General features: G+C 48.4%; 1 protein-coding gene across 5 annotated transcripts in view; it reads left to right on the top strand.

Moving 5' to 3' along the window:
* Tdp1 (tyrosyl-DNA phosphodiesterase 1) overlaps window positions 1-20,769 on the top strand; it is a 71,784-nt gene extending 51,015 nt beyond the window's left edge. For 4 of the 5 annotated variants that reach the window (XM_075948706.1, XM_075948705.1, XM_075948708.1 and 1 more), the window contains exons 14-16: window positions 1,742-1,844; window positions 11,402-11,510; window positions 20,460-20,769. In XM_075948706.1, coding sequence (XP_075804821.1) covers window positions 1,742-1,844; window positions 11,402-11,510; window positions 20,460-20,533 — 286 coding nt within the window. In that variant the 3' untranslated portion in view covers window positions 20,534-20,769. Of the gene's footprint in view, window positions 1-1,741; window positions 1,845-11,401; window positions 11,511-20,312; window positions 20,436-20,459 lie in introns of those variants that run through there. The other variant, XM_075948710.1, reaches the window with a different exon arrangement.

The following is a 20,769-nucleotide window of genomic DNA, read 5'->3' as shown; positions in this document are numbered from 1 at the left end:
GCACCGGTCCTCAGGGAGGAGACTTCCAGACCAGAACCAGATTGAGTCCTCCTCCTCCGACTTAAGTGTGTAGTCTTCAGCGATAGAGTTTTAATTTCTGGGAGGTAACCAAAGGCAGCAATAGACTATATTTTGGGGGGATTATCATGGACCCTTCTGACCAACAACATAAATGGAAATATCCCCTTCCTGGCACTGGAGTTTTTGTTAGATAATAGTCTATGGCTCCAGGGAGCATCCTTTTGTGTGAGATTACATAGCTTATAAAAGAAATGGTTTCCCTCCAGCTTTTCAAATACACTTAGTGTCATTTCTTCTTCTGTTTTACCCTCTCTCCTCCATCCCTTCTCCCCAGCTCGTCCCCTCTTCATAGCACCTGTGTCCTGCTAGCCTCAGATTACACACACATACACACACTACATCGCTCAATTTGGATTGGAAGGCAAGTCTCTGGGCATGTCTGTGAAGATGTTTCCAGAAGGTTTCGCTGAACATGGAATGTGGTCCACACTCTCCCATGGTTCAGCATTCATCCCTCTCTGCCTCTGAACTCTTGACACGGTATCCAGCTGCCATCTGGTCCTGCAGCCACAGCTATACCCATTGTCACTGCCGAGCCATAGCAGACTGGACCCTCAAACTGTGAGCCACAAGAAAGCCTGCCTGCCTGCCTTCCTAACCAAATAAATGTATAAGGAGCTATTTCCAGCTCTGGTCACTGAGTGTAGCACACTAGGACCCACTTTGACACCAGTTGTGTGGCCTTCCTCTGCTCTCCCTAAGCCCCGCCGCCTATGACAGACACACACACACACACACACACACACACACACACTCACACACTGCTGTGCTCCTCTCCACTTCTGTGATTTCAGCTTTTTGGCATCCGTGTATAAATGAGAACCAAAGTGATCTTGGCGCTTCCTTTGTGTCTATTCCAGGTCTCCTTCCTCCTGCTGTGCTGGAATTTTTTTTTTTTTTGAAAAGCCGTACCCACAAATCTTTGCCTATATTAAACACGATTCTAAATGAGCCATCTTCCAACTGTAAACACCAGGCTGGTGGCCCCAGAGCTGCTTTCTTCAAAGCGAAAGTAGCAATTAGCTTTCATTGTCCCTCCCCCAAAAGGACAGAAAGTAGCTACTTGTATGTGATACTATTAACGTTTCAAAGGTTTTTGGTTTTTATGATTCATTATTCTTAGTTAATGTGTCTGTGTATGGGTTTGTGCACACGGGTGCAGTGATCTTCGAGGCCAGCAGGGGGCACTGGATCCTGAGGTTACAGGCACTTGAGACCTACATGGGTGCTGGAAACTGAACTCTTGTCCTCTTGCAGATCCTCACTGACTCACACACCTAGCCACCAAGTCATGTCTTCAGCTCCACAGATTTTTCTTAAGTGCTGCTTTTACGTACAACACAACTAAAAGATACAGCAATACCAGGGTTATAAAAAGAAAGGGAGTTTGGACATGGAAAAAATACTTCTAAGGAAGATAATCATTTTAATAACTGCCCTTGGGGTGTTCAAACGAGGGTGAATTAGCAATTAGATAAATCCTGAGAATTGCAGCACAGTGGGGCTTAAATTTCCCTTTCAATATCACAGTTTTGCTCAAAACTGAATCCACATGATTGCGGCTATAAATTTTTTGACCCATGCTCTCGCAGCTGTGTACAGCTGACCCGCACAGAGACGCCACTCTGAAACAGCCCCTTCTCTGTCCTTGTCTCCACAGCGCGAATCTGTCCAAAGCCGCCTGGGGAGCACTGGAGAAGAATGGCACCCAGCTGATGATCCGTTCCTATGAGCTCGGCGTCCTCTTCCTTCCGGCGGCATTTGTGAGTCACACGTCACCTCCTCCTTGGTCACGCATGTTATGAATGGGTCTTCTGTGTGTTCTCTCCCTCTGGTCACACTGTGAGCCCAGCATTGTCTGGTTGCAGGGTCAGGGTTCTAATCCAAAACCCATGCTTTTAACGTGGGTTACCTACATGAATAGAGGTTGAAAGGCGAGGTTAATAACCACGTTCAAATAACTACTGTAAGCATGATGAAAAGGTGTCGGAGCCTGTAGGGCCCAACATAGAAACTATCTTTCCCCATCTCGACCTGTACGGAGGCGCGAGAAAATAACGAGACACGGTTCACACAATCATGACGGAAGGGCATCTCAGGCTTCCTCCATCCTGAAGAACTACCCGCGTTTATTCTCCAAAACACCTTTTAACCCCCAGGTAAACCAAGATGGATGCAGAGCTAGGGAAGCACCTGCAACTTAATTCACCAGCTTTGGAAAACACCTCTCCCCAGGTGATCTACATTTTAACAAAGGAGGAGGAGCAATACATCCTGGACTTTGTTAGGTGGCTGTCTTGCTTGTTTGGCAGGATTACAGCTGCCTAGTGGCCAGTGAGCCTGCCTGTATTATCTTACATGAAATATGGGCCCACAGAAAGGATAAGTTAGTTACCAAAGGAGTAGCCTAGCCAAGCATGGACTATGGGGGTGGGGGTTGAAGGGACAGTGTGGGGGGGGGGGAGAATGATGAGGGTTTAGAGTATGGGGAGAGGTTGGAAGACACACCTGGAAAGGAATTGGCAGTAGCAAAGCTGGGAGGAAAGAGTTCTGGGTTTAGCTGAGGACACATGGCAGGGAGCACCCAGAAATGCTCCATGTTGGAAGCAGTCTCTCAAGATGTCCAGTACATCAGCTCTGCGGCAGCTTTGAAATGGCTAACAGCTTTTATAGCCAAACACCAGATGAAGTCTCTTCTTTGCCTGTGAGGACCAGGTGGCCTGAGCTGTGTGTTTCACTACGCAGTAGATTCATACTTTCAGAGACTCATTTCCTAAGGCCCCAGGACCTGCATACACACGTACGCGTGCACACACACGCACACACACACACACTGGACACACTCTTGATCGTGGCATATGGTCAGGGTTGTCTACACAGGGAAGTGGCTAATTCCACTCTCCACTTCCTTTCTTACCGCTTGCCGTAGTTTTAGGATAGGTCCCTAGTGAACTGCTCTGGCAAGACTAGGTTTAACTAAGGGGGCACCATGAGCTTGGCCATAAACGTCAGTCAGCACATGAGCTGTAATGGATGCACAGTCTCACAGCGTGCTACAAAGCACCTCTTTCTTAGCACGTCCAGCAGGACCCTCTCTTTCTCCCCCACCCCTTACCCCCGGAGAGCAGCTCTTGCCCCCTCTCTCCTACGCTTACCAGTCTTTACTAGTCTTTCTCCACACCAGGAGCTTCAAGGGTGTAACTACCTGGCCACTCTAAGCTACTGCCATCCTAAACTGCTGTGATAAGGTTTTGGCTACTCTTTCCTCCTGAGTAAACACCCCCTGGAACAGCTGGATTCCAGCATCAGAGCCTCAGAAAGGACAAAGAGATGATGTTCCTGAGGTCCCACGGCTATCCTAGGGTCTAGCCCTGAGGTTGCTGTCTTCTGCCTGCAGTCTGTGACCTTTTACTTCTGTCACGTGTCTGGGCAATGGAAAGTTGGTGGTACTCGACTTCAGTGCTCAGATATTTGCTGTGGTGATGGGGACTGGAACATCCCTGTCCCAGCATCATCTCATCCAGTTAGTTTCATGTACCCTTCAGTGGATCATAAAAGGCTGGGCACATGTTAAAGGTCAGCATTGCCAGAAATACACAGAAGCATTTTGACCTTCATTCCCAGGGAGCTCAAGCTCAGTCAGACGCCCTGTACGTGGTCAGTAAGATACACGTCCCAGGTGTGAGCTGAGGGCCAGACCATGAGGGTAGCATGTAGCTGAGTAAGCAGAAACTCGGGCTATAGTGTTCTTTATAGTGTTGCGTTTTATAGAAATAAGGTTAATCCTACAAAAGGGAGGAATCGAAAAAGATGCCGAAGAAAACCATGGAATAAAAGGAGTGACTTATAATTCAGACTTGTCGGAAGGGAGGGGCCCTTCTCTCTGGCTGCTGCCGCCAGTGGACTCCCACTCAGTGAAGACCACTCTGCGAGACTTTCTGCTTCTCGGGCTTCTGTCTGCCTTTCTCATCTGGGCTCTTTTGGTGCATCCTCCAGTCATGGGCCTGTCTCCAGAGAAGGGTACTGTGAATTTAAAGCCAGAAATGGATTTCCAGAGCGCCTCACCCGACAGTTAGCTGCCCCAGGCCTCGTCGGTCTTTGGGATGTGGTGTTTGGCTTCTTAATAGAGGAAGAGCCTATATCCGGGTCCTGTGTGGCCTGCTGTAAAGGGAAGATTCTGAAAAGACAGCAGAAGTGCTGCCTGTGGTGTTGACTGAGGGAAGCCAGCAAGCACACAGACTCAGGAAATTCGCCCATCTTTGAAAGAGAGGTATGCCACGGAAGTGCTCAGTTCCCTCCTCGAAGCCCATTGCAGGCTTGGAGCTGAACATTCCATGCCCCAGGAGTGACCTCATCAATGCCAGCTCAGGTCCACAAGCACCCGAGGCCTCCCCTATGGTGGGCCCTGGGGAAAGAGTGAGAGCGGCTATGGCCCTCATTCTCAGGAACCTCAAGGGTACATCGAGATACACAGACACCAGCTCCAAAGCATGGGATAAGAAGCATGCTCCAGAATATTTCCAGATAGGAGTCCTGGCGGGTGGCAGTGTGGGCTCTGCTGGGGACCTGAGAAAGCTGTGAGGAGTTTCCTCCGTGTGGTCCTTGAGAAGCAAGTGCTCAGCCCAGTTTCGGGCAGAAGCTTACAGAGAAATATATTATAGTCAAGGAAAACTACTGTTTTCTGTGTGCTGGGGCTGCGAGGTGAGCATGGGAGCTAGGGGACTGGAATCCTGATCTAGGGTTGCAGGGCAGGACTTGCTGGGAGGGACTGTGTCCCTCCTGGACAGTGGAAAGACAATCTGTGTCACAAGCCAATTGTCTAAGCCTTTGAATCTTAGAAAGCGTAATTTTTAAATTATGGATTATCACTTATATTATTCAGAAGGTACTTGAGGATATGTGGCATTTGCAAATGTCATCAAAATCAGCTTAATCATTTAAAGGACACTAGCCAGACGGTCTGATTGCTAATGGCTTACTGTCACTGGTCGCCCCACTTGCCTGCTTTGAAGCAGGAGAAATGCCCATGGCAACCCTTTCTCCCCATAGCTTTTAATCACTGGCTTCTGTCGTTCCTAACTACTCAGTGCTGCTTATAATGTCACCTCTAGTCATCCCTGCGGCCACTGTGCCCACAGCACGCCAGCAGTTTACATCAGTCTGCTTCCTTCCCTGAGGCTTCCTTCAGGCTGCCCTCCCGGAGCCCGTCTGCAGGCTTCACCCCATCCTGCCGCCAGACGGTCTCCACCGACCACCAGCCTGCTGGCGCTGCCTCCTTAGCAGCTGCCCAAACCACACTTCCCTCTCCTTCTGGCACTTCTATTCATTTAGTTATTTGGTTATTTTATGTGTATGAATGTTTGCCTGAATATCTATCTGTGTACCACGTGTTTGCCTGGTGCCCATGGAGGCCAGAAGAGGGTGCCAGTTCCCCTGGAACTGGAATTGCAGACAGTTGTAAGCCTTCGTGCGGTTGCCAGAAATCAAACTGGGGTCCTCTGGAAGAGCAGCAAGTGCCCTTAACTTCTGAGCTCTCTTCTCTAGCCCCTCCTGGCACTTGTTTCTACCATGCAGAACCCATGAATCTTACTAGACTTTTCCCTCTAGCCAAGCTTAATCCATATCAGAAGGCAGCTTCATGTCTCCAACACTAGCTTTTGCAGCTGCCCCCTGTAGATGCTCTTTTCTCTGCATCCCACTGCTTCCTGGAGCCTGGGCTCCCTGCATATCCCACTCTCCCTTGCTAGACTGAGAGCTGCTCCTCCGTGGGCATGTGGAGACTCTGGGAAGGTGGTCATTAGTTGATGCTGATACCTTGGGCTTCTGGAGTTTGTGCTCTTCTCTGAGCAGCTAGAACAGAAGCATACACCACAGCGTCTGTGGAGACTAAGCTTAGTGTAGGGACACTGTGTATACTTCGGTCACCACAAACTTGGTAAGCAGTTCGAACTGTGGATGAGCTCACTTGGAGCATCTCGTCGAAGTTTGCATGCATGCACACACTTCCCTAAGTATATGTGTGTGCAACTTCAACAATAACAATTATCACTACAAAGGACAATACAGTATCGATCCCTGTGTATTCATTTAATAAATGTCCTAAGGATGTTTGTGTTGATACTAACTTTACAATGTTCACCAACAAGACCACAGCTTGTTGCGAAATGAGGTCAGAAGTTACATCTTAGTGTCCCCGATTTGGTGCTAGTGAGACACACACCTCAATGCAGTTCATCCTATGATTGCTGGAGATTTATCTCATCCAGAGTCCTCTAGTCAGCCTGCTGACTGGACGCCAGCCAGATCTGCCCTCCCCAACAGTGTCCTTTGTGCTCCTGGGCAAAGCTCCGTATCCATGCCCCCAGGTTTCTGAGTCATCAGCACCCAGAGGTGCTACTTTTGTCCTTCCCCAGTGAGCCATTGCAGTCCCTGTGGCCTGCTTGCTGACTTGAGACCAGCATTACAAACAGGAGTATATGGCGTCCAACAAGCGGAGGTTGTTGCTAGGGGTTCTCCACTTTCCCACAGCTGTGACAAGACCTGTCATCCAGTAATTAGTAACTGCCCATACCACCTAGCACTCCTAGGACCCCAAAACTATAGTGGGTGGAGGGCCAGCATGCCCTATGTGCAGTAAAAATACCATCGGCAGCTTTAAATTTATTTATTTTTATTTTATGTGTGTTGGTATTTTGCCTGCATGTACACCTGTGTGAGGGAGCCAGACGCCCTGGAACTAGAGTTACAGTTGTGAGCTGCCATGTGGTGTTGACAGAGGTTTCTGTCATACCCAGTCCTGCAGTCATTCAGTCCCAAAGAAATCACACAGAGGTCTGCATTAATTATAAGCTGATTGGTCTATTAGCTCAGGCTTCTTATTAACTCTTATAGCTTATATTGGCCCATAATTCTTGTGTGTGTTAGCCACGTGGCTTGGTACATTTTTCAGCGAGGCAGTCACATCTTGCATCCTCTGTGTCTGGGTGACGACTGCAGACTGAAACTTCCCTCTTCCCAGAATTCTTGTTGCCCTGCCTCCACTTCCTGCCTGGTTACTGGCCAATCAGCGTTTATTTAAAATACAAGTGACAGGGTACAGGCCATTGTCCCATAGCAATGTGGGTACTGGGAATTGAACCCAGGTCCTCTGGAAGAGCAGTCAGTGCTCCTAACCACTGAACCATCTCTCCAGCCCCACTGGTACCTTTAGAATTGATCTAGAACATGTGTTCTCAACTTGAGGGTCATAATCCATAATTCATAGCTATAGCAAAATTATAGTTACGAAGTCGCAATGAAATGATTTTATGGTTGGGGGTCGCCCCAACATGAGGAATTATATTAAAGGGTCACAACATTAAGAAGGTTGAGAACCACTGTTCTAGATGAAGATAACATGTTTTGCCCTTAGCTGAACAGAAAACCATCCTAGCCTCTTCTGAGCCCCAGGTTCATTTGCTTCTGAGGCAATAGGTTCCCACTTTTCTGTAGTAAGAATTGAAACAAAAAAAAAAAAAGAAGAAGAAGAATCAAATCAGAAAGTCTTAACTTTGATCGTCAAGGCTGCTTTCTCCCTTCTCTGATTTGGTTAAATTATTGTTGTTGCTGCTGCTGCTGTTCTCAAACATGGCACAAGCAAATGATCCCTTCTCAGACAATCTCACTGTCAGTCTGGTAGATGCCACCAAGACTGTGGTTGTTGGGCTGGAAGATAAATTTACAAGCACTGTGCTTGCGCCCTCCCCTTTGTCTCTCCACACATTGGCCCTGCCCACGTGGCTCTGTCCACAGAGCTTGGGCCCCCACAGTTTCCCAGGATGCCACGGCTGGGCACGCGCTCCACGTCGCATTTCTCAGATCCTCTTAAATCCTACCATACCAGTCACTCCCGCTGAAAGAATGAGGAAGGAAACAGACTGGAGCAATGCATTGTAGAAATGCCCGATAACCAAGAAAAGAACTCTCCAGGGCTTTCAGCCAGATCACCGTCTTGATGCCAACCCTCTGATGTTGCATGGATCCTCTTCGCCCCAAGCTGCTTTCACAGACAGCCCTTTAGCTACCGAAGCCCTGTTGGTATGCCCACTCCGAGAGCTTTCCCCAAGCCCTAGCTGCAAGCATCTGGGGATTGGGGTAGGAAAGGCCACTCCCTCTCTGTGATTTCCTTCCTTAACCAATTAGCCTACCTGATAAAGTAGACTTGCTCATGGCAAACTCAACTGCTATCCCAGGAAAACCCAGTACCTTGGCTCTCTGTGCGTTCAAGGCCAACCTTGTCTATATAAAAACTTCTGTCAGGCAGGACTACACAGTGACACCCTGTCTTAAGGAAACAAACAAAACAGTGTATCACGTAGTTTTGCACACAAGGTTGCTCTACAAGCACGTGCCCCTAACACAGTAAGCCCCATCTGCGACTGTGAGCTGAGCGGACTTCTTTCTGATTGAGTCAAGCCGCTGAGCCTAAATGATCCCAGCAGTAACTAGTGCTTTCACTCCCGGCTGAGGGGGTGGGGGAGCCCGCAATTTGTCATTTGTGATTCATGTCCACCCTCTCACCTGGTGTTTCACAGATGCATTGTCTTAGCTGTCGTAAGTATCTGCGCCTGGGAGGGTGCCTTCCTCTGTTTTATAAAATGCCAAGCAATACCACTGTGATATATAAATAATGATAATTAGAAGACAGCCTCAAATAATTTGACATGCAGATTGAAGGGAAAAGTGGTACTTTTTTCTTAATACCCTAGAATTTGAATCCGAGATGGCATTCAAGCAAAAAGCATATTGGTTCTTGTCAGACATAGATGGTTCAAACGTTCTTATGTCTGAGGTCAGACTTTGGAAGAGGCAAGCCAGGCTTGGAGCGCGTAGGGCATCAAAACTGGGTTGAGGCCATAAAGACTCTCCCACGGCTTTGTGGCTGACAAAGATGATGGTGAGTCTAGGAGATAAGGCTCTCACACTTGCAAGAGTTTCCATTTTTCTGGTTCTTGGTGGCAAATATAAGATCTAGTCTTTGGGTAGTGGAAAGAGCATAGGACCACAAATTCCAAAGACGGGCTGTGGACAGCTATGCAAGCTGGTCGCTGTCACGGAGCACACCAGCTGTCACAGTTAGACTCGCTTGTTCCTATGCCCTGCATCGTTCTCATGGAGTTCTGATACTGTGTCTCCCATCACCAAGTCCACCTCCTGTTTCTGTTGGGAGAACCCATGATCGCCTGGCTGAGCAATCTCCAGTCCATTACCTAAGCCGTTCCAGCTACCCCACCAATGAGGCATCTCCTTTACAGCCTCAGCAGCTCCTTACTGTCTGCTGATGAGAAAGTCAGACTCCAGCTGGACCCCCGAGGGACTATTGGGTGTGAGCGATGGGCAGTCAACTCAAACAAGAATAAGGAACAAGGTTGAGCATAGATGGTGAGCACTTTGCTTCGCGGCAGGGCTTGAAGTCAAGAGCTCAAGCCGTATCTTCAGTGTTCAGACATCTCCAGCTGATGGACACGAGGGCTGCCAGCAACAAGACATCTCCATCTTCCCCCAACACCTCCAGGCTGACTCATGCCTGAGTCACTAATAACAACATAACATACCTGGCTTAACAGGGACAAAGCACAGATGCCCACATCTCCCCTCATGTAGAGAAGTGTTCCTACACACACACACACACACACACACACACACACACACACGCACTCAGCACCTGAAATGTGCCATCTCTGAGCTCTTCCAACCCACGCTTGAATGTATTGCTGTCTCCCCTGATATTCTTCCTTGCCGTGGTTGTTTGTCAAAACCCAGCTCAAACAGTATTTTCTACAAAGCCTCTCGTTAGTCTGCCACAGAAGTGAGTCACTCTTCCTTTTCTGTGTAGCATCTCTGCCAGGTCTGTGTCGCACACTGCCTTTCACTATCAGCATCTCTGCCACTGCTAAAACCTCGTACCTGCCTGCAGGCCCTCATGGCTTCTGTTCCGGCGGTGCTGACGATCGAACCCAGGGCATTGGACATGTGAGGAAGCTTCTCTCCCACTGAGCTGCATCTCCAGCTCTCTTCTGCGGTTCTTAATGTGCACGAGACACTTTCCCGTGTGTTTCCACAGCTGCTGTTCTGCAGAAGCCAATAAAGCAGGCAGGGCAAGCACTCTAATCTCGTGCCTGCAGCTCAGTGTTTCTTGAATGCCCACTGTGCCGCAGGACTTGTTCTGGGGACTGAAGGTTGAAACGCTGCCCAGGTTGGTTGTCGTCAGCCTGACACAGGCTAGAGTCGTCTGGGAAGAGGGAACCTCAACTGAGAAAATGCCTCCACCAGTTTGGCCTAAAGGCAAGTCTGTGGAGCGTTTCCCTAACTAATGATTGCTGATGTAGGGTCCAGCCCACTGTGGGTGCTACAAACCCTAGGCAGGTGGTCCTTGGGTGTATAAGGAAACAGGCTAAGAAGCCACGGAAACAAGCCAGTGAGCAGCCTCCTCCTCATGGCCTCTACTTCAGTTCCTGCCTCTAAGTCCCTGACCTGATTTCCTGCCCTGACTCACCTCATGATAAACTGTGCGCTATTAGATGGAATAAATCCTTTCTTTTATATTCCTGTGCTTCTACTTCTTCCTCCAGAGCAGGCAGTCTATTACTATAGCAGTACTGGGATGTGGGAAGTCCTTCTGCATATGTGTTGCTTTTATTGGTTGATGAATAAAGCTGTTTCGGCCAATAGCTTAGCAGAGTAAAGCCAGGCAGAAATCAGAACAGAGATAGAGAGAGTAGGTGGAGTCAAAGAGATGCTATGTAGGAGAAAAATGCCAGAACCTTACCAGTAGGCCACAGCCTCATGGTGATACATAGATTAGTGGAAATGTGTTAATTTAAGATATAAGAGCTAGCTAAGAAGACACTCGAGCCGTTGGTCAATCAGTGTTGTAATTAATAGTTTCTGCATGATTATTTGGGTCTGGGCGGCAGGGAAATGAACAGGCAGTCTCCACTTACAATATTGAAAGTATTCTGGGATGTTTTCATCCAGGGAGTCCTGCAAACCCCCTGCCAACTATATGTGGTACTTGGTAGAAACTGGCCCACACCCGTTACTGTTTCTCTTGTTTCCTGTGTGCCTTGTTAAATGCACATGTTTTTAACTTCATTCTTACATGCAGAGAAAATAATTTAGGGGGAAGGGTTATAGAGCATCCTTGCCTAGCCAGTGTTGAAAATAGCTCTGAAATCACTTAATATCCTTGTGGGTATCATAAAGAGAAATTACTTCTTAGGATCTTCTAGCTGATGTAGAAAAAAAGATTCAGTCATATCCTCGCTCTGTGTGCCTGCAGGGCCTGGACACCTTCAATGTGAAGCAGAAATTCTTCTCCAGCAGCTGTGAGCCAGTGACCTCCTTTCCTGTGCCCTATGACCTGCCCCCGGAGCTCTATGGGAGTAAAGGTGAGATACGGATGAAGGGACACAGGCCAGTGTGCCACACTGGCAGAAAGTAAGCCAGGAGGTGCCCCTGGTCTCCGTGTGAGCCTGGCTCCTGGGAACCTCTGGAAGTTCAGACCTGAGAGGATTCTTACTTCCCTCTCTGGGGCCACTCGGGCCATGTGGTTCTTAAGCTACTCACTCTGAGAACCCATTTGCACTCAGTTATCAAGAATCCTAAAGAGCTTTATGTGAGCTTCGTGTGTGTGTGTGTGTGTGTGTGTGTGTGTGTGTGTGTGTGTGTGTGTATGCGCGCTTGCACGTGTGTTCACTATAATGGAAACAAAACTGGAAAATGGGTGGTAGTGATGCACGCCTTTAATCCCAGCATTCGGAAGGCAGAGGCAGGCGGATCTCTGTGAGTTCAAGGCCATCCTGCTCTACACCACAAAACTAGAAAGTGTTTAAATAGGTGTTGATTTATTAGTTTTAAAATAATAAGCCCTTGTGTTATGTTTCATGGCCAGCTCCAAAACCAAGGAAAAACTTAAGGAGGGGGGTGAGATCATCTCATGTTTTCAAAAGCATCTTTAGTGTGCAGCTTAACAGCTGACTGCTGAGCCCTCTCCGCTGCTGTCACTTGGTCTCTTGTGATGTCACTGCGTATGTAGCTCTACACACTAACATAAAAGTGAGGATAGCATGATGGTATTATGTCACTGTGAAGTAAATTTGATTCACAGCCACACCCCCAAGAGAGGTCACTAGGCCACACTTTGAAACCTGCCGCACTGGACTCTTAACTTTCCTAGAGGTTATGACCAGGTATACTTCCCAGTAGAAAAGCCATAGGACTGTCTACAGCAGCAGTTCTCAACCTGTGGGTCATGACTCCCTCGATACCCTGCATATCAGATATGTACATTACGATTCATAACAGTGACAAAATTACAGTTATGAAGTAGCAGTGAAATGATTTTATGGTTTGGGTCACCACAGCGCGAGGAATTAAAAGGGTCACAGCATTAGAAAGGTTGAGAACCACTGGTCTACGGGGTCAGACATCTTTCTCCAGGCAGGCGTCATCCCAGGCTGCTGAGCATCCATTATAGGCTGCTGAGCAGCTGTTGTCACCCCTGGAATGTTAGTGTTTGTGGTGGGTCCAGGGTGGTAGAGATGTACAGTTCCTAACTTCAAATGCAAGTGCTTACTATCCAGTCATAGCTTAGATCCTCTGGGAAACAGATGTCTCCGAGAGCGGCCAGGGATGTGCAGATGTGCGAAGTCTGAGCAGGGAATACTTTCTGATGGGAAGGTTTTAATGACATCACTCCATCAGCAGTTCCTCGATGGCGTCTAGGCAGCCTGTCTTCCCACAGCACTGCCAGCTGGGTCTGGCAAATTCTCCGCCCTCTATCTCCCTTTGGGACTTTCTTGGTAAACCGAAACTCCCCATCTAGTGGACCCCTTTCTCAGGATTGTGTCGACATATGCGGACAAAAGACCTGTGTCCTGCTGCCAGCATGCTGTCCTGCAGCCTGCAGGTGGCATTGCCTCTCTCTAGCTGTTTACAGTTACGAGGATGACTCGTCTGTTGAGCATGCAGAGTTTGTCATCCACATTCATCCTAACAGCAAGGTTACATAGATTTTAACCAGGATTTTACAGAGTGTGACCACCTTAGCCTCCACCGAAATAAAACTTAAAAGAGGAGGGCATGATTCAGAATAACTTACTTATGTGCCAACTGCCCAGCTTACTAGGTGGCCTTGGGCAGTTGACTTTTAGATCTGTGTCTAAAGGCAAAATGGGGAATGCCAGTGTCTCCTGCAGGGCTATTGAGAAAACTAACCAAGATGAAGTCTGTCCAGTGCTTAGCCAACAGTCAATAGACGTTGGCTGGGTTAATTGTAACCGTCCTTATTGCAAGGTTAGTCTAGTCCCGTGCACACCGGACAGTGAACTACTGTGACCCCCACCCCTGTCCTTCCTGAACAGCGGCTTTCATGCTACATTTCCGTCTTTCCTCTCTCTTTTCTTCATCTCCACTCTCTTTTCTCTTAAGTCATTGAGTTCTAGAGAAGAATGGCCTAGGACGGTGGCTTTGGGTCTTGCCTGCTAGAGTCTGACTCTGAGCCCTGCCTTCCCCAGCCGTGGCTGGATTCCAGCCCCATCCAGTAGTCCTTGTCTCCAGAGGAGCAGGAAAACAAGAACGGGAGAGATCATGAGCCAGAAAATGCCCTGCAGTCCCCTCCGCTCTGTTAGGAACAACTCCTAACAACTCACAAGTGTGCCCGTGGTAGGCATTATCCTAGACTGCAGGAAGTTAGGTCTCTATCATGACCAGTGAGTAGACCGCTTTATACAGTAATTTGTTGAATTTTTGTTTCTTAGGCTTTTTCTTTGAAAGATACTTTAAAAGAAATTGGAACATTGTGTTTTATCAGTATTATTTTATCTCCTGCATTCCTTCGGCAGTGTGTAGAATAATGCCGGTAATTCAGATATTACCTTTCAAATCCAGCCACTGTTCTATAGCCGTGACCCGTACAAAGGTGTTTCACTGAGGCAAGGGAAAATGGGTTGTTAAGACCATTTCAAAAGCACTTCATGTTTAAAAGTGATTTTTGAACCATGGCAACACACACAATGTCTGATGCCATTTTTTTAAAAAATCAGAGGTTCACACAAAGAGCTTACTTAGTGTAGGAGCATCCCACTGTGAAAACTTGGCCAGATATTATCTTGGAACAAAGGAAATGATCAGAGAAAAATGACAAAAGTTAACACTCGAGTTCCGGGGTTCCTTGCTTTGGGTGGCCGTTGGCAGTTCTCTACGGTTACATAACAACAGACCTACTGTGTGTGAGCACCACTACTTGAACTTTGGCTGAAAGGGCAGATGAGTCCTCACCCTCATCACATTTAGCTTACTCGTTTGAAAAGTGTGTTTAGAAAAATGCATTTTAATATTAGAAATGGTGTTTGTAAAAGTATTCCCTCCTTCCCGTGCCAGGGTTGGAACTCAGGGCTAGCATGTGTGGGGCAGGTTCTCTGCTACTGAGCCACACACCCAGCTCTGTAGGTTTTTTAATCTTTATACAATTGTACATTTTTGTTGAACTTCTCCTATTCCTTCCCCCTTCTAATTCCCCCAACTCCCATTAGTTCCTTTTGTGTCCCCAGACTGCTGCTTTTCTCCCTGGTATAAAGGGTGTGATATGTATATATAAAAATCTAGGAGCCAAATGAAAGAAAGTGTATTTGTCTTTCTGAGACTGGCTTGATTCTCTTGACATAATTCCCTTTTCCTTCAGCCAGCATAACCTCATTTGTGTTAGTGGCTGAAATGTTTCTAATATATGTGTGTGTGTGTGTGTGAAAGAGAGAGAGAGAGAGAGAGAGAGAGAGAGAGAGAGAGAGAGAGAGAGAGAGAGAGAGAGAGAGAGAGATTCTCTGTACCCATTCCTCTGTGGGTAGACGCCTGGTTGGCAGTGTCCTGGTGTACAGGAGTCTCTGCGATGTGTGGTGGAGTCCTTCGGGGAAACCAGCCAGGAGCGGTGTAGCTGGGTCATACGGTAGATCTCTTTGTGGGTTTGTGAGACACTTCTTTACATAGTATCTGGGCTAGTTTACATTCCCACCAGCAGTGTAACATACAAAGTGCTGGCAAGGATGTGTGTAAAGGGAACCCTTAGTCTCCTTGAGAACAAATCACCAGCCCCTTAAAACATGGCAGTGCTATCCCATTGCTGACCTTGAGTCTGAAGAGAACGCAAAACGGTCACCGTACCATCTCTGCTGTGATATTCTTTGTATCAATCATATATGAAAGAGCAAAGTGTGAGAAAGTTGGAGAAAAGCCTGTCTTGCTTTGACCTAACAGTGCTGAAAGCCAGAGATGTGCCTCAGTTTGATGTTAGGGTGTGTGTATGAGCCCCTGGGGCTGGGTCCTCAGTTCCATGTTAGGGTGTGTATGAGCCCCTGCGGCTGGGTCCTCAGTTTCATGTTAGGGTGTGTATGAGCCCCTGGGGCTGGGTCCTCAGCTCGATGTTAGGGTGTGTGTATGAGCCCCTGGGGCTGGGTCCTCAGTTCCATGTTAGGGTGTGTGTATGAGCCCCTGGGGCTGGGTCCTCAGTTCCATGTTAGGGTGTGTGTATGAGCCCCTGGGGCTGGGTCCTCAGTTCCATGTTAGGTGTGTGTATGAGCCCCTGCGGCTGGGTCCTCAGTTCCATGTTAGGGTGTATGTATGAGCCCCTGAGGCTGGGTCCTCAGCACTGGAAGGAACAAAGAAAAAGAAGAAAGAGAAGCATAGTGGTAAGGGGAGGCTCATGTTGCATTTAAGGAGTAGGTAGGTAAGCATGCAAAGCTTCTAAGACACTCATTGTAATAGTCGCTTTTTTGAGAAATTCATATATAAGAACACTTATTGAAACCATTTCCACCCCTCGATCTTCCTGCCCCTCTCCCACAACCCCTCTAAGTTCATGACCTCTTCTGTAATTATTAGTTACACAACTTGCTCACTACTGAGTTGAGTTAGCGTTGTCTGGATGTACATGATGTTTAAGGATTAGGAAATCTGTTAGGAGGGCTCATCCCTGGAGAAACCAATTCCCCTCCCTCCTCACTCCCTTGCCATTGCCTCGTTGTCATCAGTCATTGCCCAATTTGTTTTGGAGACCTCCTGGACCCCTCTGACGGCAACTCAATGGATGGTATCCCTTGCCTGGCACTGGGGTTGTTAGATAGCCTGTGGTTCCTGGAGGGAATGTTATCACCCTGTGCCAGGTAACTCGATTTAAACTGTATGTGTGCGTGTGTGTGTCCATGTCTATGTGTGTGTGTGTTGTATATAAATTGTATTATACACACATGCTTGTAATTTTAAGTAAGCTTATAAAATAATATGTCTCCTTACAGCTTTGTCAAACACCCTTGGATAATTATCCCTTCTTCCTCATTCTCCCCTTGCCCTGCCCTCCACGTCCCTTTCCTCCATCACACCTGTGCCCTCCACTCCCCTTTCCACCATCACACCTGTGCCCTCCACTCCCCTTTCCTCCATCACACCTGTGCCCTCCACTCCCCTTTCCTCCATCACACCTGTGCCCTCCACGTCCCCTTTCCTCCATCACACCTGTGCCCTCCACTCCCCTTTCCTCCATCACACCTGTGCCCTCCACGTCCCCTGTCCTCCATCACACCTGTGCCCTCCACTCCCCTTTCCTCCATCACACCTGTGCCCTCCACTCCCCTTTCCTCCATCACACCTGTGCCCTCCACTCCCCTTTCCTCCATCACACCTGTGCCCTCCACTCCCCTTTCCTCCATCACACCTGTGTCCTCCACGTCCCTTTCCTCCATCACACCTGTGCCCTCCACTCCCCTTTCCTCCATCACACCTGTGCCCCCCACGTCCCTTTCCTCCATCACACCTGTGCCCCCCACGTCCCCTTTCCTCCATCACACCTGTGCCCCCCACGCCCTCTTTCCACCATCACACCTGTGCCCTCCACTCCCCTTTCCTCCATCACACCTGTGCCCTCCACTCCCCTTTCCTCCATCACACCTGTGCCCTCCACGTCCCCTTTCCTCCATCACACCTGTGCCCTCCACTCCCCCTTTCCACCATCACACCTGTGTCCTCCACTCCCCTTTCCTCCATCACACCTGTGCCCCCCACGTCCCCTTTCCTCCATCACACCTGTGCCCTCCACTCCCCTTTCCACCATCACACCTGTGCCCTCCACTCCCCTTTCCACCATCACACCTGTGCCCTCCACGTCCCCTTTCCTCCATCACACCTGTGCCCTCCACGTCCCTTTCCCCCATCACACCTGTGCCCTCCACTCCCCTTTCCACCATCACACCTGTGCCCTCCACGTCCCCTTTCCTCCATCACACCTGTGCCCTCCACGTCCCCTTTCCTCCATCACACCTGTGTCCTCCACGTCCCTTTCCTCCATCACACCTATGTCCTCCTAGCCCTCTCTATTTAAAAGGTATCAAGGTTATCCATATGTAGTATTCTTTCAAGTTTTTGACGTCCTTATGGATTCCCAGAAAAGAACAAAAAGAGTACAGTACAAGACTTCCCTTGTGCCTCTCCCCCAGGAGATCAGCAAGTCGGTATTTTCTTCTGCTTGCATCCTTTCTCACAGTTTGAAATCTGAAGACATGTATCTTTTCCCTAAATATTTCAGTGTATAGTTCCTGGAGATAAAGGCGTTTTCTTCCACAAGCACAGTGTCATTATCAGGGTCAGCATTGCAGATGGAGTCTAGGCTTTTCCTGGGCAGAACACATTCACACTTCTCAGAGCGAAATGGAAAGCCCAGGTTACATGCTGTGTTCGTTTATCCTGCTTTTAGTCTCCATTAACAGGGGACCGATCCACAGTGGTGGGTGTTTCGTGGCATTTACACTTTGCAGAAGCATAGGCTTCCTCGTTCCTCACCTCCAGACCTGCCTTCTTATTCATCTTCCTGGTCTCTCCTCTAACCACATGCAGTTCTGTATCCCCTGCATGAAGACCCGCTATGTCCCTCTGCTGTTTCCATTATAGTCCAGGAAAAGAAAAAAAAAAGACCCTAAGCTCCAACTGGCTTGGGGTTAGCTTTGGAATTTAATCCAAGTACACATTGCTGGTCCCCAGTACAGACCCTCCAAGGTGAGCTTTCTGGGCTGGGGCCTGCAAGGATCTTACTCTAACAGGCTGTCAAGGGAGGCTCTTACCAACCAGGCTAGGGAACCAACCATAGACACAGTGACAACTACGTACAACCACCTGCTTTACTGTCTTCCACTTTGGGAGTAAGTTCCCCCATGGGGCTCACACATCTGGCTCACCTCCTTTCTGTCTGAGGCACCTAGTAAAGCCCTTGGCACTTAAGAACCTATTCCAAATGCACGTGTGAGTAGGTTACACGGCACATCTTCTGAGAGGTTTTTAGAGGATTTTAGAGGTTTGTTTAAAACAGGTTTCCTTAGTCAGTGAGTATCAGTGCGGAATTCTGGTAGTCACAGGTACAAAGATACAGTAATGTCCTGGCTACCCTCTTCTCCCTGTGACTGTTTTCTGTCTCTGCAGATGGTAGCAGACCTGTCAGCCAGCACAGGAAATGATCTACCCAAAGATTCCGAGTTCTGCACCAACAGGGAGCTGCCCAGGTCCTTGCCTATACTGTTTCCTGATGCTGAGGGAAGGGAGTAAGTTAGCTGGTGGGTTAGCAAGTCTGTATCATGCCAGGCCTCACTACCAAGTACTCATGGGGATGAAGCAGGGCCAGTGTCACCCCAGAGCGTGTGGAAGAGATGTGTGTATCGGATCCAGGCACAGGAGGTGATGTCTCCTGTTTCCAGTGAGAGAACAGTGCAGATAGAGTGGAAATCAGGTCCAAGGCCGTTGCCCCCCAGATCCTGGGGTTGCCACACTCCAACAAGCTTGGTGAACTAGCAAGAGAGGGTTTGGTGCTGGGCTTTCAATGCCAAAGACAACAAGGACGTTAGGATAACTTGTTGCCGTCTTCAGAACTCCTTCAGATCCTTCAGTGTGTGGCTCTTGGAGTGCTTGCTCGAGAAGGCTCAGCACAGACAGACTGTCCTCTGAGCTGCCGTCACTTCTGTCGAGAAGGGGGGAAGGTTCCCAAAGTCAGGTTTTCAGTGCTGGGTCACTGCTGGCAGTCCTTAGGATGGTGTCAATCTGTTTACAATACGCACTGTGGCCCTAAAAGTCCATAGGTTTGTATTACTTCCCGAGACAGTGATGGGGGCTTGCTTTTAAGATGGGATGCATCTATACCCTGCCCGTCTCCTGGTTCTTTTGAAATGGTTTGACTCTAGCCATAACATTATATTGTAAGAGTGGTTTGTTGAAGGTCTCAGTTTTGGTTTAGAACATCAATGAGACTGGCTTATCAGTGGTTAAAGCACTGGGCATACAAGTACGAGGACTGGAGTTGGAACCCCCAGAACCCACATAACCATCAGGTGACATGGTGACCCACTCTTGATTCTGGTGGTCAGAAGGTGGTGGGATTGCCACAGTAAGCTGGCCAGTCAGATAGCTGTATTGACAAGCTCCGGGTTCAACTGAGAGAGCCTGCCTCGGTGAATAAGATGGAGAATGACTGTGGAAGACTTCCAGTGTCAACCTCAGGTGTGTGCGTGCGTGCGTGCGTGCGTACGTGCGTGTGTGTGTGTGTGTGTGTGTGTGTGCGTATGTCAAGAGGAGCTCCATTTAGTGAGCCTCCTCATTGTGCTAGGAGGCTTCACAGGCATTCTTGCCAGAGTACAAATCCAGGCCTGTTGTTTCTGTGACATTGGTCTTCAGTCATCTATGCATCTATGCGTGTCACCCAAGAGCTTGGTTAAATGACCAGCTGAGGCAGACATGTACCAGCTGCTGTCTTCAGCGTCCTAAAAGAAGAAAAGGACAAAGAGATGGTTCAGTGGGTGAAGTGTTTGCTGTGGACACTTCATAAAAAATGAACATAGTGGCTTGTACCTGTATCCGCAGTGTGAGGGCGGGATCCCTGGGGTTTCTGGCTAGTCCTCCTCACCCAGTAGTGAGCTGAATTCCATAAGACCTTGTCTCAGAAAATGAGGTGGAAGGAACAATGAAGATGTCCAAAGTTAACCTTGGCCTCTGCACGTGGCGTGCACAGGTAAAGAGGGTGGAGTAGGTAACTGCTGTATATTACGTCTTTGTTATGCGCCAGGTGCTAGAGCGTGCATGCTACGTGGCTTCAGCCAGCTTTCTCCTGGTCTGTCCCCCTGGTCTGCTCATCTGACCTTCAGTTCTAACATGAGCCTTTCCCAAAGCCATTGTCTGCAGGTGACATCATCAGGGACTGAGTCAGAAAACTTTCTTCACAACTTGGAGATGTGAGCACCAAATGCTTTGATCCCAGCAGACAGGATTTTGTGGTACTGTCCAAACAAACGTCCTGTGATGTGCTCTCTCCCCAGATCGGCCGTGGATTTGGAACATTCCCTATGTCAAAGCACCCGATACACATGGCAACATGTGGGTGCCTTCTTGAGACAAGGTGCTGTGAAGTCTGAGTGTAAAACATTGAATGTTCTTGTTTGTACCGAATGTTCACCTGCCTTAAAATCTTCTTATTCGCACCCATACAAAACCCTTTGCAAAAGTCAGTTTTGGTTATGTGTCTGATAGTCATTGTCAACATTCTCACTAAGAAAGAGAAGTGTTATTTTCTTAATTCACTTTTGTATGTTCTTGGGATGGAGATATTAAACTTCATAGTGTTTAAAA

This window comes from Microtus pennsylvanicus, chromosome 14, assembly GCF_037038515.1.
Source record: "Microtus pennsylvanicus isolate mMicPen1 chromosome 14, mMicPen1.hap1, whole genome shotgun sequence".
Classification (NCBI taxonomy): Eukaryota; Metazoa; Chordata; class Mammalia; order Rodentia; family Cricetidae; genus Microtus; species Microtus pennsylvanicus.
This window is presented reverse-complemented; position numbering and strand designations above follow the sequence as displayed.